Raw genomic sequence first — 17,686 nt, forward strand, 5'->3', positions numbered from 1 at the left:
CCACACACACTGATTCTGGAGCTCACACAGGCCCATTCCTGCGGACTTGTGCACATACACATTCTGTATTTGGAAAATTCCTGACACTGTAACCCAGTCAGAAGTTTAAAAAAAAAAATTAAAAAAAAAAAAAAAAGATTTACTTTTCATGTGGCCGGGCGTGCCGACCTACCAGATCTAAAAGCAAAGCAAATGAGCAAAGATGAAAGAGAAAAGAGAAGGGACGTCAGGAGGTCACTAGAGTGTTCCAGTCCCGGTGTCCATCTCCCAAGGCCTTCCCACAGCCAAGAACTGCTGGCCAGGAAGCCAAGTCTATAACCTCATAAGAAACTCAAACATTTCGGGACACGTTTGTCCAGCCGCTGGCAATCGCAAAGAATCTGTGCATTCCAAACACGTCGCTGGACGTGTACTCACCCCTAAGAAAAATTAAAATGTACTGGGGAAAGACAAATAAAGGAAAAGCCCATTTAGGAGGTGCAAGCCAAAAGTGACAAATACATTAATGCAGTTTTTAGGTGCTGGCCCTTGGGGTACATCATATAATCTTCTTTTTCCCTAAGATATTTTCTCCAAAAGCATTCAGTAAAGTTAGAAACTTGGTAAGCTAACAAAGTCTTTGAGTGAGTTTTATTAGTGAGATTTTTAAAAGGTATATATTCCAGGGGCACCTGGATGGCTCAGTCGGCTAAGCATCCGACTTCTGCTCAGGTCATGATATTAGGCTCATGGGTTCAGGCCCCGCATCCAGCTCTGTGCTGACAGCTGGGAACCTGCTTTGGATTCTGTGTCTCCCTTACTGCCCCTCCCCTGCTTGCACTGTCTCTCTCTCTTTCTCAAAAATAAACGTTAAAAAAAATTCTTTTTTAAAAAAAAAGATGTGTATTCTTGGGGCACCTGGGTGGCTCAGTCAGTTAAGCATCCAACTCTGGATTTCAATTCAGGTCATGATCCATCGGTTTGTGAGTTCAAGCCCTGCATCAGTCTCCGTGCTGACAACGCAGAGCCTGCTTGGGATTCTTTCTTCCTCCTTTTCTTTCTCCCTCCCCGGCTCAAGCTCATGCTCTCTCTCAAAATAAATAAGTAAACTTAAGAAAAACATGTATTCTATGTTTGGATGGAAGTAGAAAAACACAGAAGCGACTTCTATAAGCAATAGAAGGTCTGAGGCAGAAGCTTCGGGAATATAAACACTACCAAGAATTTTTCCAAGTATTGGGTAGGGCTTTACTTTTGCAGGCCACGGAATTGTAAGGTTGGTTTTTCCCTGAGGGCTGGAACTGACCTATGGGGCGGAGGGTGGCGGTCACTCAGATGATACCCGGGGAAAACAATTAATAGCAATAATTAGCACCAAAATTACTGCCCTTTCCAATTTTGTCGCTCCTAAACCAAGAATGGATTTATTATATTGAAGCAACAAAAAAAACCTACTGGGGCAGGAATACTGTCCTTTTCTTGTAAACAAGATGTGACTGAAATCATCACAGTATGCATGCCGACACGTTTCATCAGCGAATTGCCTTCTTACACAACAAAAACTAAGGTAAATAAATGGATGGAGACTTGATGGATGAATAGATTTGCAGTTAAGCAAATGTGTAAAATGTTACTGTAGGATCTAGGTAGTTGAGTATATTAGTGTTCATTGTAAAATCCTCTCAACTTTTCTCTGATGTTCAGGACAAAACTCTCAGGATAAAAAGGTCAAAAAGCCGTATCTGAAAGGTAAACCAAAATGAGGCAAATGAGCCAAAATATATACGGGCTAGAAGATAAAACCACACAGGATGAGAAAATATTCTAAGTGATTTGTTTGAAGCACCAGGTATCTATGTTCCCCTGACGTGGGACTTTGAACACCACGGGACTTTGAACACCACGGGAACAGCCCCTCTGAGAGGAGGATGGGGCTTCCTTGCAGCCCGTGGCCTCATGGCACGAGACAGGAGAAACAGGCTTGTCTCTCCTGCTCTCACTAAGGACTGAGGGGACCCATGAGTGACTCCACCCCCTCCACCTCTCAGCGGGGGAGAAGCCACCTTGGTGACACGTTCTGTCCTAACCATTCCAGTACGCGGAGAAGGAGAGGCCCGGCCCCAGCATTACAGGGTGAGGTGTACATGGTAAAGAAGGGGCAAGGTTTGGATTAGGCCATGGGCTGCCCCCATCCGGAAGTGTGCGCAGCGTTGGGGGGGCGGTGGAGAGCGCAGTGATTGGGCCTCTGCCCCACCTTGTCCCTGGCCGAGCAGGCAGAGTAGGGGACATGGATGGGGTACACTGCGTGTCACTGGTGATGTCCCCCAGTTTGGCCCCACAGCAGGCTGGCTTGCTGGCTCCTTGCCGGCTGCCCCAGCCACAGGACCTGAGAAATAAACGGGATGCTCCGAGCCACTGCATCAGCGTTAGACGTAAGCCATCCCCAGAGCTTGGTGTACTTCCTGGGTCCGTTGGGGCAGTGCGGTCTTGCCAGTCCTGACGGCCCACATGGGCTCAGAGGCCAGGACGACCTTGCTCTGGTCCTTCGAGTTATCCACAGTGACCTTCTCGGTGACGCCAGCTTCCCTCTCATGTAGCTCCTCCCCAGTGCAGGCGATCACTCCCAGTCCCTCTGCAAGGCTGTGGGCCACTTTCTGTTCCATCAGCTCACCTGACTCGCCCAGGACAGCCCACGTGGCTCATGCCAGGACTGATCACCCTCTGCAGCAGCTCTGTGCAGCCACAGCAGTCTTGGGATCCCTGCCAGGGGCAAAGTCCGTGTGACAGTGGGGGATGCACAGACCACCTCAGTGTCTGCCCCAGTTTCAGAGTGAGGATGAGTTCCCCTAGCCTCTTCTTACAGTGCTCCCCACAACAAAGAACTTCCTGAGGGCGCCAAGGCACTGGAACCCACACACCGAAGGTCAGCATCACCCCCCACCTCCCAGAGATTTTTAGCATACTGTAATTTGACTCTACAGTTTTAGAAGAATAGATCTTATGGACAAAAAGAACAGAAAAAAAAATCTTAAACTCTACTCAGCAATCATTTTGAAGGTTGTTTTGTGGATTTTGTTACTCTGAGGCTGTTGTTACCCAGCCTCATATGAATAGAGCATATGAATATGGGTATCAGATACTCCATTCAGGAGAAGAGATACACAATTAGGTTGAGTAAAACTCCTATAAGCTTGAATCAATAAGATGAACTCGTGATATATTTTGTCTTTAAAACATACACACAGTGCCAGTGTCACTTTCCTGGTTTTGATACCGTATTACAGCTATGTAGGAAGTAGCCACTCAGGGGTGGGGGTCAGGGGGGAGTTGTGTGAAAGGCATACAAGACCCCTCTTGCTACCTCCTGTGAGTCTGTAACTATTTCAAAATAAGCTTGAAATGTAAAAAAGGGAAATCATAAAAATTCAGTTCGTACTTGAATATGTTGCAATGGGCTAAATGGGGGGTCAAGGTGGCCTGAGAGGGTGCGGGAAGTACCCGAGATGTGAAATTCATCAAACCGTTCACAACAAAGGATTCCTGGTGTCTCTGAGTCCTTCCCCACGGATATGATTGCACGTATTTGGGGAAAATCCCAAAAGCCAAGAAGATCCTTTTATAGAAGGGTCCAAACATTCAAAATTCCATTCTTTTTCCATGCCATCTTGTGGGGTCAGTAAGAGGTGGAGGAGTTAACTGTCCATTATGCAGGTGGGGAAATGAGGCTCCGAGTAATGAAGACACTGAATGTGAGCCACACAGAACGGCGAGTAGGTCCAGGGTTGATGTCTCAGACCACTCAGTCAAAGAATTTCAGTTTTACAGTAGATTCCAGGGGTCATCTAGGCCCTGGTTCCTCCCCAGGTGTACATAAAAATCACCTGAGGATTTCTTTTTAATACAGAGATGGGAGAGGGGCATTCCCAGACATATATTTGACTGGCCTAGGATCGGGCCTAGTTAGCGTTATTCTTAAAACCTCCCTAGATGCTTCTAGGGTACAGTAAGGGTTGAGATCCAATAATCTATCCCAAGTCACTTGTTTATCACCTGAGGAAACTGAGGTCATCGAGGTGAAGTGGCTTATATCAGCTGGTCAGTCACTCAGGGAGCTGGTCGTAGACTCCCAGAAATGGACTCATAGTCTAGTGCTGAAATTTCATTTTCTGTAAGTTTCGTTTTCTCCAGTTCTTGATTTCTTTCCTAACTGAACACACACATACACAGACACACACACACACACACACACACACACGCACACAGAGGTACGCATGCGTGTGTACCTTATTGGCTATTTCCTCTCTGCTTTGTCTAGTGTCACTCATGGGCAAGATTCTGAATTACCTATTCACTCTGAGTCGGCGCTCATTCGAACTGGAACCATTGCCAAATTCACAGTGATCACAAGATACACATTCTTTCTGCTTGTCTACAATCTATTTAGTGCATTTGGAAAATTACAAACTAATTGCTTTTCTCCACAAGAACTCCAAAGACACTTTTCTACCCCCAAAAAGAGAGCTTTTCTAATGCATGTAGTTCAGCGTTTGCTTATGGCCTGAGCATTTATCAGAACACATGGATAAATGTGTCTTATGTATTGAGAAATTTTTACTTGTGCAGAACTTTCTGGCTAGTTCAGGATGCCTCCATGGAGGCTTATATTACTGGTGAGAGCTGAGATGGGAGATGAGCTGGGCACTCTGTTGTCAAACCACAAAATCTTTCTCTTACCTCCTGTCCAAGTGATCAGGGATTAAGAGGCGTTCTTAGTATTTGGTCCATTTCCTTCATTCGTGAACCAGGTGGCTTGTTTATTTCTGTCAGGCTGAAACCAATAGTAACCACCAGAATCCTGATCACTTCAAAATAGGAGTAGGTTTTTATATTTTACAGTAGATTCCTTCTATATTTAGGAGGCTAATTGAAACTGGGGCTACTACCTCCCTCAATTCTTCCAGAATCCAGCTACCAACCTCCATGACAGGCAACGATGGCCTGAAGCTCTCCTTTAGGGTACAAGACAGATCTGGTTCCAGACACTGCTGCTAAGTGTTTGCACCACTAGGAACACCCCTCAGTAAGATCCTAGGTTCACAGCCATTGGTACTCTGATTTCATACAATTCTGTACTCACCTGCAAACTCCACAAGACCCTGCACATGGTCCTTGCCCCTTGACTCTTGACGGTAAAGCTGCGGACAAAAGACATCATCAGAACTTTCCATCTCTTACTTCAGTTCTCTATTTCTCTCATTAACCACTTGAGATTCTTCTCTTTCAATAAGCTTCTTCTGTTTTTATTTTCAGGCCACATGAAAAAACATGGCTGACAATGGTACTCAAATATATATGCTACAGGTCCAACACTTCCAAGATCCAGCTTTCTAGGGAAGCAAGTCTAATTGTCTCCTCTTAACAAATTTCTTTTTTTTTAATTAATGATTTTATTTATTTTTCTTTATTATTTCAATTTAAATCCAAGTTAGTTAACATATAGTGTAATAATGATTTTAGGAGAATTCAGTGATTCATCACTTACATATAACACCCAGTGCTCATCCCAAGTGTCCGCCTTAATGTCCATCCCCCATTTAGCCCATCCCCCTACCCACCCACCTCCCCTCCAGCAACCCTCAGTTTGCTCTCTGTATTTAAGAGTCTCTTATGGCTTCCATCCCTCTCTGTTTCTATCTGATTTTTTCCTCCCTTCCCCTATGTTCATCTGTTGTGTATCTTAAATTCCACACATGAATGAAATCATATGATATTTGTCTCTCTCTGCCTGACTCATTTTGCTTAGCATAATGGCCCCCTAGTTCCCTCCATGTTGTTGCAAATAGCAAGACTTCATTCTTTTTGATCACCAAGTGATATTTCATCATATATATGTATATATATGTATATATATACATATATATACATATACATACATATATATGTATATATATGTATATACATATATATACATACATACACACCACACCTTCTTTATCCATTCATCAGTCGATTAACATTGGGCTCTTTCCATAATTTGGCTATTGCCAATAGTGCTGCTCTAAACATTGGGGTGCATGTGCCCCTTGGAATCAGCATTTTTGTAACCTTTGGATAAATACCTAGTAGTGCTTTTTCTGGGTTGAAGGGTAGTTCTATTTTTAGTTTTTTGAGGAACCTCCATACCGTTTTCCAGAGTGGCTGCACCAGTTTGCATTCCCACCAACAGTGCAAAAGTGTTCCCCTTTCTGTGAATTCTTGCCAACATCTGTTGTTTCCTGAGTTGTTCATTTTAGCCACTCTGACCTGCGTGAGATGGTATCTCATTGTGGTTTTGATTCGTATTTCCCTGATGATGAGTGGTATTGAGTGTCTTTTCATGTGTCTGTTAGCCATCTAGATGTCTTCTTTGGAAAAGTGTCTACTCACATCTTTTGCCCATTTCTTTGCTAGATAGATTATTTGCTTTTTGGGTGTTGAGTTTGATAAGTTCTTTATAGATTTTGGATACTAACCCTTTATCTGATATGTCATTTACAAATCTCTTCTCCCATTCCATTGGCTGCCTTTTAGTTTTGCTGATTGTTTCCTTTGCTGTGCAGAAACTTTATATTTTGATGAAGTTCCAATGGTTCATTTCTGCTTTTGTTTCCCTTGCCTCCAGAGACGTGTCAAGTAAGAAGTTGCTATAGCCGAAGTTCCTCTTAACAAATTTCAAGCTGAGGCTGCAAAACAAAACCCAAAAAAAAAAAAGTTCCATTTCCCTAATGGAGCTCCATTTTGTGACCCTTAGCAATCATAACTCCATTTTATAACTCTGTTCACATCTCCTCCTTTTGATCAAGATCTTTCTTCAGAAAGCATTGATGATCAATAAATTTTCAAAAACATTGATGAATAATTTTATGTTTTGGGTCCTTCATCGCAGGAAGGTTCATTTCTGGTATGTCATGTCCCACTGAGGAGAGAAACAGGTGTAGGCAGGAGTTGTTGACCTAAGGACAATGGCTACATTTGAGCAACAGGGAGCCTCAGGGAAATGGATCTTGGGCATTGTCCTTTGTCATATCTGTCAGTTGAGGAAAGATGTCAGGAAGGAAGGTTTGGTCAATCATTTCTAGTCTCTGAGCTATCGTCACAACATTTTAGGAAGAAACAACAAAAAGAAATAAGAAATGCTGGGAATGCAAGCTGGTGCAGCCACTCTGGCTGCTATTTTGTCTATAGCTTATCACTTGGAAAAATTATCAAAAGGCTTTGTTCAACCTACTTTTTAAATTCATTCCCTTGCCTGACCCTCACTTACAAGCATGTGGACAAGTTGATAAAGGTTGGAATAGCCAGGCTCCTAGGTCTGACTGACTACATGGAATTCTTTCACAAATCTTAGCAGGTCTTCAAAGGCACTGGGAAAGTCCTCGGTAATGGCTTACAGTTCTGTCTTAGTCCGAGGAGCGTAAGGAACTGATGAAGTCTCGGAGCCTCCTTCCTTAGATCTAACTGGGAAAGGATGCCTGCAGGATCTACATGAACGCCCAGGCTGTCATTATAGAAGGGCAGTCCAACTCATCTAGGATGTGTACATGGAGAGTAGGAGACAGAGGGTGGGAAGAAGGGGTGGGGAAGGGGTGGGAACAGCAGGGGTGGGGGCAGAACAGAGGAGGAGGGGCAAGGGGTTGAGAGGCATCAGCTATTTCTTCTATTCTTGAGAGCCTCTTAGAAGGGTCTGAATTAACTGCTGAGAATGTAGACTTAGCTCCTGAAGGGAAGCAAACTTTCCAGTGTTTCTTTTGGAATCTCCATTTAAAATAAGCCCCCCACTCATTTTGTTCGGTTGTATAACTCCTTTTCAGTTTATGCATGCAAGTAACCTCAGTTTGGACTATCAGAAGTGCCCCATGTTGGCCAATAAGGCTTTAAATCATCGTGGGGAATGCGAGTCTAACAGGCAAACATTTTTCAGCAAGAAGAGCCGTCTTCCTTACACATAAATCCTGCAGGAGCTCCGGCAGGGGGCTGGTTATCAAGAGTCCCCTTAGGAGAATGATCTCCCCAAACAGAGTATTCATCAACAAGCTGAAACCCAACTCTTCCACTCAAAATGAGTGAAAACAGAATCCTCTCTTCAGAAATGAGAGAGGACAGAAGCCAGCAGCAGAGGACACCCAAACAAGGGAGGTTTGGGCCCAGGAGGACTTACCACCAAGAACAAGGTTGCCAGGGGAGACGGTGGAAAACAATGGCATCCTGCAGGTACTTCACAGGTGCCCACTGCGGCTTGGAACAGAAGGCAGTTGCTCCGGACTCCACTTCTCTGACACCATGGAATGTCAACGGATCTCAGACTGTGTCTGTAAAAACAAGCAATGCATTTATTTGGGGTCTTGGGGATTGCGGTTTGGAAGATAGATTCGAGAGGGATCAAACAACTGGGGGAAGAAATTAGGAGTTTCTAAAGGCAAAAACCACAAGTTGTTTTAAAAGAATAATGATTGATTCTGACAACATGTGAGCTATCTGATACACAGAAATGTTCCAGAAATGGTTCTGTGGTTAAGGCCCAGGTTCTAGAGTTCAGTCTCCATCCAGGGGCAGACATGCACAAACTCCATTTTCCTAAAGATCTCCCAGCTCCCTTTTGGGACCCCCAGCAATTCTCCAAGTCCATCTCGGGACTCCCTGTTCACACTCATCTCAACATGGAGCTTTCCCAGGACTAAATGAACTGTGTCTGGGGATAAATTTGCTTTGCAGGAGCGGCTGGAGAACCCCCACTCTATGACGTGTATCGGGAGGGTGGGACAGTTTCCAGTGAAAGGTAGAAAGAAACAGGGACTTGGCAGACAGCACCAACAGGAGCCTCACCCCCAGTTTCAGCACTTTTCTCGTCTCCCTGTTATCACAGACACCCTGAGCACAGAAAGTGACGTGGGCCAGGATGAGGGATGCCAAGCCTGGTGCCGTGGGCGCCTCCAGCACTGGACAGGGCCCTGAGCAGCTACGAGAGTCACGTCTGCTGAGTAAGGACACTTTAGACGACTACCGTAGAGGGCATTAAAAATACTGTCATTAAGGCCTAACGTGTTCTGTCTGAAGTCTCAAGATGCTAGCACATACACTTTCTCCGTTCTAATGAACAAGGAAGAGGTTACAAGCTCTTACTGCCATTGGCCATTCTCAGGAAGGGTATGCAAAAAACAAAGCAGAGAAGAACTGGTAAAACACAGCCTCTCAGACAACAGTGGCAGATTTGGGTCAAAACTCCAGCTCGGAGAGATGCAGAATTTTATGCCACGAAAGGGAGGCTTTCTATTTCCAGATGAGCAAACGAAGGCACAGATCTGGGGCAAGAGTGTGGCAAGGTCCCGCAGCCAACTTCCCCAGGCCTCCCTGGCTCCAGGGTCCACGGACCCTACGTGCCTGGCACTCCACACTCCCAGCTCTGCACAAGGCCACGCGGAGCCTGAGACAAGAGTTAGCACATCGGTGAAACTACTTTTCCTCGGCCTCTTCTCAGTTTCCAGACAGACCAAAGAAAGCAATTCTGGTTTTGTTTTCCCCAAGCAGGAACTCTGCTCACCAGTTTCACTTTCCACTTTCAGTTTCTATCTCGGTTTCCAGTCTAAATTGTCAACAACACGCCCACAGGTTACGTCATGAACTGTTCATCTTTCTTATATTGCCCAGGATGTGGCTCACATCCTGAAACCCCAGTCTCCTGGCTGGATCTCAGAAGAGCCCACAGCTAAACAAGGCCCTGCAGAACTGGCAGCCATGAGGTAAGGACTTCTCCGCTTCTCTGCCTGTCAGTCTGAAGTTCTGGGAAAAAAGGCTAATCAATACTATCCCAAAAGACTTGATTTCAGTGATGTCGAGTTTCCTTACTCTTCCAGGTGAGCGTCTGCTTGGAGACTGAGTGTCCTTAATTCAGGCTTTTTCTTTTCTTTTTTTTTTTTCTTTTTTCTTTTTTTTTTTTTTTTGTAGCATCACCCCGAGGAAGCTTACCTCATAACAAAGCCCAAAGAAGCAGAGGGATGTGGGAAAAGAGTTTTGCAGGGAGGGAGAAAATGATCCACGTCTCTGAAATTCTCTTCCCCAAACTCCCTTCTGTCTGACCGAGGGAGGGAATGGACAGTTTGTCTGGAAAGGGACACTGCTTTCTGCTGGCTCCTCACCTGGGGAAAAGGACCCCCACAGCCGTGTGAGCCACAGTCCTGGGCTCTCCCCAGATGTCTTGAGGAAAATATTGTGGGCAAATGGTGGCAGAAGCTCACTGTCTAGGGAACAAGGCCCTCCTCTGTAGACTACTGGTCTCACTCTCTGTGCTGCTGGGCTCCTGTGTCAGGCCTTCTCAACGTCCCTGCATTTAAGATTAGCAGATGACCCTCTCCCCTGGGGAAGCCTCTGGTCTGCAGATACCCTCCTATCGGTGGGGCTGACTGCAGTTGTGGCCTCATGTGGGAATTTCTATGCTGTCCAAACTGAATCTTGAGTTAAGTAACCCTTAATATCAACGGATTTTTAAAAAATTAATTGATGTTGACTTGCAAATTTCCCCTCGGTGCTCCAGTGGGCAAAATTTTCAAGGGGCAAAAGTTCCAGAAAGTGCATAATTACAGGCCTATGATCAACCCTCCTCCCAGGTCCATTGACAGAGGGGGTTGTCACTGACAGGGAAAATAATAATGATAATAAAGTAGCTATCGCTTCCTGAATGCTTATAAAGTGCCAGCCTGGCTTCTAAAATTATTATGTAAATTATGGGGCACCTGGGTGGTTCAGTCAGTTAAGCATCCCACTCTTGGTTTTGGCTCAGGTCATGATCTCACAGCTTGGTGGGTTTGAGTCCCACGTCAGGCTCTGTGCTGACAATGCGAAGCCTGCTTGGGATTCTCTCCCCAACCCCCTCACTCTCTGCCCCTCCACCACTTGTGCTGTCTCTGTGTCTCTCAAAATAAAGAAACTTTAAACAATTTAAATTATGATGTAAATTATATTTAATTATTTAAAAAACCCTCAAAAGACACCTACGAAGCAGGTACTCATATCACCCTGATTTTGCAATAATGAATCTTAGATTTAGAAACATTAAGATCACACAGATAGTAAGTGATAGAGCTGGGACATGAGCCAGAGTCTCTATTCAGTGATACCCAATTTGACCTCTACACCCATGCTTCTTAAATTTTTTTTTTCAACGTTTATTTATTTTGGGGACAGAGAGAGACAGAGCATGAACGGGGGAGGGGCAGAGAGAGAGGAAGACACAGAATCGGAAACAGGCTCCAGGCTCTGAGCCATCAGCCCAGAGCCTGACGCGGGGCTCGAACTCACGGACCGCGAGATCGTGACCTGGCTGAAGTCGGACGCTTAACCGACTGCGCCACCCAGGCGCCCCTACACCCATGCTTCTTAAAGTGTACCAGTGGAAGGTTTGTGAGACTATTTCAGATGGCACTCCAATTGGTGTTTATGTTTTAATGTTTTGTTTATTTCAACATGTACTAACGAAAAATACATACATCATTTGAAGAATTTCTGTTCAGGTTACTAGTACAATGTTTCATTGTGATAAGATACATGTATGATAAAATTAGCCATTTTAACTATTTTTTGAGTATGCAATTTTGTGGTATTTAGTGCATTCACAGTGATGTCCACCCATCACCAGTATCCACTTCAAGAACATCTTCCTCACCTGAGGGGAAATCCCGTACCCCTTAAGCAGTCACTCTCCACTCATCCTTCGCCCCAGGCCCTGGCAACCATTAATCTGCTTTCTCTCTATGTCTTTGCCCCCTGTGGATATTTCTTTCTTTTTTTTTTGTAAGATTTAAAATTTTTTAATGTTTATTTATTTGGGGTGGGGGGGAGAGCACGGGGGGAGGAGCAGAGAGAGAGAGGGAGACACAGAATCCAAAGCAGACTCCAGGCTCTGAGCTGTCAGCACAGAGCCCTATGCGGGGCTCGAACCCGCGAACAGGGAGATCATGACCTGAGCAGAAGTCAGATGCTTAACTCACTGAGGCACCCAGGCACCCCCCCATTGTGGATATTTCACAAACAAAGAAGCATACAATAAGTGGCTCTTTGTGACTGCCTTATTTCACTTAGCACAATGTCTTCAAGGTTTACCCATGTTGTAGCAGGTGACAGAATATCCTTCCCTTTTAAGGCTGAATAATACACCACTGTATGTATTTACCACTTGGTTTAGCGGTTCATCCGTCTATGGACATTTAGGATGCTTCCACCTTTTGACTATTGTGAACAATGCCTGCTAGGAATAGAAGTATGCAAATCGTCTGTTTGAGTCTCTGCTTTTACTTATTTTGGGTACATACCCAGAAGTGATAGTGCTGAATCACATGGCCGTTCTGTTTCATTTTCTGAGGAATCATCACCATTTTCCACAGCAACTGTCCCATTTTACATTCCCACTGGTAATTCCTCCACATCCTCGCCAACACGTGGTTTTTGTTTTCTGTTTTGTTGAGGGTAGCCATCCTAACGGGTGTGAAGTGGTGTCTTGTGTTTTCGATTTGCATCTCACTAATGATGGGCGATATTGAGCATCTTTTCATGTGCTTCCTGGCCATCTGTGTGTCTTCTTTGGAGAAATATCTGTTTTAAGTCCTTTGGCCATTTTGTAGTCACCTGTTTTGTTGTTGTTGTTGAGTCATGAGAGTTGTTGATATAGTCTGGATATTAATCTCTTATCAGATATGTGATTTGCACATAATCTCTCCCATTTTAGGAGTTGCCTTTTCATTCTGTCAGTAGTGCCCTTTGATGCAGAAACGTTTCTAATTTTGACGAAAATCCAATTTACCTCTGTTTACTTATGTTGCCTATGCTTTCAGTGTCCTATCCAAGACTGCCAAATCCAATGTCATAAAGTTTTTTCCTATTTTCTTCTAAGATTTTTGTAATTTTGATCCATCTTGAGTTCATTTTTTTATATGTATATAGTGTAAGATAAGGGCCCACTTTCATTCTTTTGCAAGTGGATATCCAGCTCTGCTGGCACCATTTGTTGCAACATGTTTCCCCATTAAATGGTCTTGGTACGTGTTTCAAAACTCATTTGGCCATTGTTATGACCATTGTTATGGCCATGTTATGGAACTGTGAACCCCTACCATCTCCCCAGGTTTATATGTTGAAGCCCGGGCCCCCAGTGTGACTGTATCTAGAGATAGGGCCTGTAAGGAAGTACTAAGGGTTAAATAAGGCCATAAGAGTGGGCCCTTAATCTGAAAGGGCTGATATCCTTGACAGAAGAAGTGCATGTAGACGAAAGGTCACATGTGGACTCCAGTAACAGAGCCCTTCTCAGGAAACAAATCAGTGGGCACCTTGATTTGGGACTCCCAGCCTCCAAAACTGGGAGAAAAGAAATATCTGCAATATCTGTTGGTTAAGCCACCCCGTCTGTGGTACCTCATCATGACAGCCTGAAATGACCATGGCAACCATATATGTAAGTGTTTATTTCTGGGCCCTCCATTTTGTTCCACTGCTCTAGGTGTCTGTTTTTATGCCCATCCCACACTGTTTTGATTGGGGTAGCTTTGTAGTAAGTTTTGAAATCCGAAAGTGTGAGACCTCCAAGTTTGTTCTTTTTCAAGTTCATTTTGGTTATTCGAGATCTCTTGAGATTCCATATGAATTTTAGGATGGATTTTTCTATTTCTGTAAAAAACATGTCATTGGGATTTTGATAGGGATTGCACTGAATCTGTAGATTGCTTTCGGTGGTACTGACATCTGAACAACATTAAAGCTTCCAGGCTGTGAACACAGGATGCCTCTTCCTTTCTTTGTGTCTTCTTAATTTCTTTCAGCAATCTTTTGTAATTTTCAGTGGACAAGTCTTTCGCCTCTTTGGTTGACTTTATTCCTAAGTATTTGATTCTTTATGATACTATTGAAAAAGGACTGTTTTCTTTTTTTTTTAATTTTTAATTGTTTTATTTTATTTTTGAGAGAAAGAGAAACAGAGTATGAGAGGGAGAAGGGCAGAGAGAGAGGGAGACACAGAATCCAAAGCAGGCTCCAGGCTCCCAGCTGTCAGCACAGAGCCTGACGCGGGGCCTGAACCCATGAACCATGAGATTGTGACCTGAGCCGGAATCAGACACTCAACTGACTGAGTCACCCAGGCACCCCAGGAAAAGAACTTTCAACCCAAAATCCTATGCCCCACAAAAATATCCTTCTAGAATGAAGATTAAATCAAGACGTTCTCAGATGAGGTGCGTCTTGCCGGCTCAGTCAGTGGGGTGTGTGACTTTTCACCTCAGGGTTGGGAGTTCTAGCCCCACACTGGGTGTAGAGATTACTTAAAAAGAAAATCTTTTAAAGTGAAAGTGAAAAAGGTGAGTAAAAAAAAGGCAGTCTCAAAATGCTGTATAACTCCATCATATGACATTCTCGAAGTGACAGAGTGATAGAGATGAAACAAATTACCAGAGGCTAGGGATGTTTGGAGAGTGGGGAGCGAACAGGTGTCACTGAAGGGACAGTGTGCGGGAGATATTTGCGATGATAAAATAGTTCTGTATCTTGATTGGGCGCGTGGATTTACTCACGTGATGAAATGACACAGGACTTACACACATTGTACCAATGTTGGTGTCTTCATTTTGTTATTGTATGGTACTTGTGTAAGGTATTGGAAGAAACCAGGCGAAGGGTACACTGGAGCTCCGTACTCTCTTTGCAAATTTCAGTGATTCTCTAATTATTTCCAAATTATAAGTGGAAAAAAAAATTGGTCGAACAAATATTCTCTTTCAGGTGGTCTAAATTTGTGGCATAACCTACAGACTAAGGTCCTGAAGTGAATACTGTTTTATAAGCCTCTACGTTTCTTTCTTTTTTCTTTCTTTTTTTTTTCTTTCTTTTGAGAGAGAGTGTGTAAGCGGGGGAGGCACAGAGAGGGGGACAGAGGATCGAAAGCAGGCTCTGCGCCGACAGCAGCAAGCTCAATTCAGGACTCAAACTCACAAACTGCGAGATCATGACCTGAGCCAAAGTCGGATGCTCAACTGACTGAGCCACCCAGGCTCTATGTTTCTAACTGGTTTCTGTCCTGAATGTAGGAATAGGAAAATAGGAAACTCTCATTATAGCATGTAATATGTGCTCTAAGTACTTAACACACATACAGGCTTATTAATTTTCACCCAACTTCAGACTCAAGTGTGCTGAGTCTATTCCTATCCCCATTTTACAAACGAGACTCTGAAACAGAGAGAGGTTACTTGGTAAAAAGTGGCGGAGCCAGTGTCTGAGACCAAGCAAACTGCATTCAAAGTCTGTGCGGATCTTAGGAACGTAGGGATTCTAAGGAAAATCAAAGCAGGCGTGCCCTTTCCAAGGCTAAGTCCTAAAGATGAGCTGTTTTATCTGGCTTCTTTCTATCGACCGTTCCTCCCTTAACAAAGAAAACTTGTTTTTCTCTTTTGCAGTAAGAACGCTGATGAGGTCAAAGGTAAGCTGCTTCAGCTGAGATGCCACTTCACCTGGGAGCTGCTAGTTGAAGACACTGAGATGCCCGATTTAGAGAACAGGATCTTGGATGAGATTGAGTTCCTAGACACCAAATACAACTCGGGCATACACAACCTGCTGGCCTACGTCCGACACCTGAAAGGCCAGACTCGGGAGGCCCTGGGGAGCCTGAAGGAAGCCGAAGACCTGATCCAGCAGGAACACGGCGACCGATCGGCTGTGAGAAGCCTGGTCACCTGGGGCAACTACGCCTGGCTGTATCACCACATGGGCAGGCTGGCGGAGGCCCAGACTTACCTGGACAGGGTGGCGAACACTTGTGAGAAGTTTGCAGCCCCCTCCTGCTACAGGCTGGAGTGTCCTCAGATGGACTGTGAGGAAGGGTGGGCCTTGCTGAAGTGTGGAGGAAAGAACTACGAGCGGGCCAAGGCCTGCTTCGAAAAGGCTCTGGCAGCGGAGCCTGAGAACCCTGAATTCAGCACTGGGTATGCCATCACCATCTATCGCCTGGACGGCTTCAACAAAGCGACCCAGGTCAGCGACGCATTTTGTCTGCAGCCTCTAAAAGAGGCCATCAGGCTAAACCCAGAAGACGCGTATATCAAGGCTCTGCTCGCCCTGAAGCTTCAGGACGTGGGCCAAGAAGCCGAAGGAGAGAAGTACGTCGAAGAGGCACTGACCAACATGTCCTCGCAGACCTACGTCTTTCGATACGCGGCCAAGTTTTACCGCAGGAAAGGCGCTCTGGATAAAGCTCTTCAGCTCTTAAAGAGGGCCCTGCGGGCCACGCCCTCCTCCGCTTTCCTGCATCACCAGATGGGGCTTTGTTACAAGGCACGCATGATCCAAATCAAGAGAGCGGCAAACTGGCAGCCCAGAGGACAGGATAGAGACAATGTCGACCAAATGGTAAGGTTAGCCATAGCTCATTTTCAATTTGCTCTGGAACAAAAGCCCACATTTGACGTTGCTTATATACACCTGGCCGGTATGTACATAGAAGCTGGCAACCACAGAAAAGCTGAAGACATTTACCAAAAATTGTTATGTTTGACGTCCCTCGACGAAGAAAAACAGCAAAAGGTACATTTCCACTATGGTCAATTTCAGGAATTTCAAAAGAAATCTGAAGTCAATGCAATTATCCATTATTTAAAAGCACTAAAAACAGAAAAGGTGTCACTGACAAGAGATAAATGTATTAATTCTTTGGAGAAACTGACTTTAAGAAGACTTTCCAGAAATGCATCAGATGTAGAAAGCTTGAGCATTCTTGGGTTTATCTACAAAGTCAAAGGCGAAATGAATAAAGCCCTGGAGTACTATGAGCAGGCCCTGCGGCTGGCTGTGGACTCTGGGAACTCTGGTACCTGATCCTGGGTGTGGAAATATGAACCACATTCACATTTTATTTGATTTTAGGTAAACATGTTAACTCTAACCATTGTTTCTGCTTGCTACTTTCAGAAACATATTAAGCAATCCACTGCAGTGATGCAAGTTTTTAACCATTACCCAAACCTGGTAAAATATTGGTTCTATTCAGAAAATACTGAAACAGAATATATACATCTCTGTTATGTGAGAGAGGAACCATTTCTCTGTGAATGTTATATAGTCGAAAAACCATTTGTCGAGTAGATTCGTAGCAAATAAAGGCCTGGATTTACATAAAACAAAAATGTTTCATTCATTCATTTTATCAACAAATAGTTTTTGGTGTTAGATACCAAATATGGTGATGTAGCGGAGGAAAAAATCTTTTTACGCTACCCATTTTAGGTTCATTGGCCAGGACTCCATAATTAGAATGACAAGCACAGATTAACAAGAGATAAACAAACAGAGATTTATGAATACATGCACCGCACACACACAGGGGAGCACCCAGTGATGAATAACTCAAAAGGGTGGCTAGAACATAGCATCCTGGCAAACGAACAATGCATTTTTAGAGAAGGGATAAGAAATTTTAGAGAAGGGAAAAGAACCTTGAGTTTCTAGGGTGACAAACTGTAGGAATGTAAATATTTGGGGGAGATTAATGGAAAACAAGGGCTAGTTGAGAAGGTTTGTTATGGGGGCCTGGGTGGCTCAGTTAGTTGAGCGTCCAACTTCGGCTCAGGTCATGATCTCACAGTTGGTGAGTTCGAGCACTGCATCAGGCTCTGTGCTGACAGCTCAGAGCCCC

General features: G+C 44.4%; 1 protein-coding gene and 1 pseudogene across 2 annotated transcripts in view; one reads left to right on the forward strand and one right to left on the reverse strand.

Moving 5' to 3' along the window:
- Nucleotides 1-17,177, forward strand: part of LOC112851508 (antiviral innate immune response effector IFIT1-like) — a 39,278-nt gene extending 22,101 nt beyond the window's left edge. Inside the window, exons 1-2 of one of the 2 annotated variants that reach the window (XM_086679575.1) lie at nucleotides 9,505-9,755; nucleotides 15,453-17,177. In XM_086679575.1, coding sequence (XP_086535701.1) covers nucleotides 9,751-9,755; nucleotides 15,453-16,869 — 1,422 coding nt within the window. In that variant the 5' untranslated portion in view covers nucleotides 9,505-9,750 and the 3' untranslated portion in view covers nucleotides 16,870-17,177. Of the gene's footprint in view, nucleotides 1-9,504; nucleotides 9,756-15,452 lie in introns of those variants that run through there. The other variant, XM_086679576.1, reaches the window with a different exon arrangement.
- LOC147575762 (triosephosphate isomerase-like) lies at nucleotides 69-5,207 on the reverse strand (annotated as a pseudogene).
- Nucleotides 17,178-17,686: the final 509 nt, after the last annotated feature.

Source organism: Puma concolor, chromosome D2 (assembly GCF_028749965.1).
Source record: "Puma concolor isolate L17-30 chromosome D2, mPumCon1.1.hap2, whole genome shotgun sequence".
NCBI classification, from domain to species: Eukaryota; Metazoa; Chordata; class Mammalia; order Carnivora; family Felidae; genus Puma; species Puma concolor.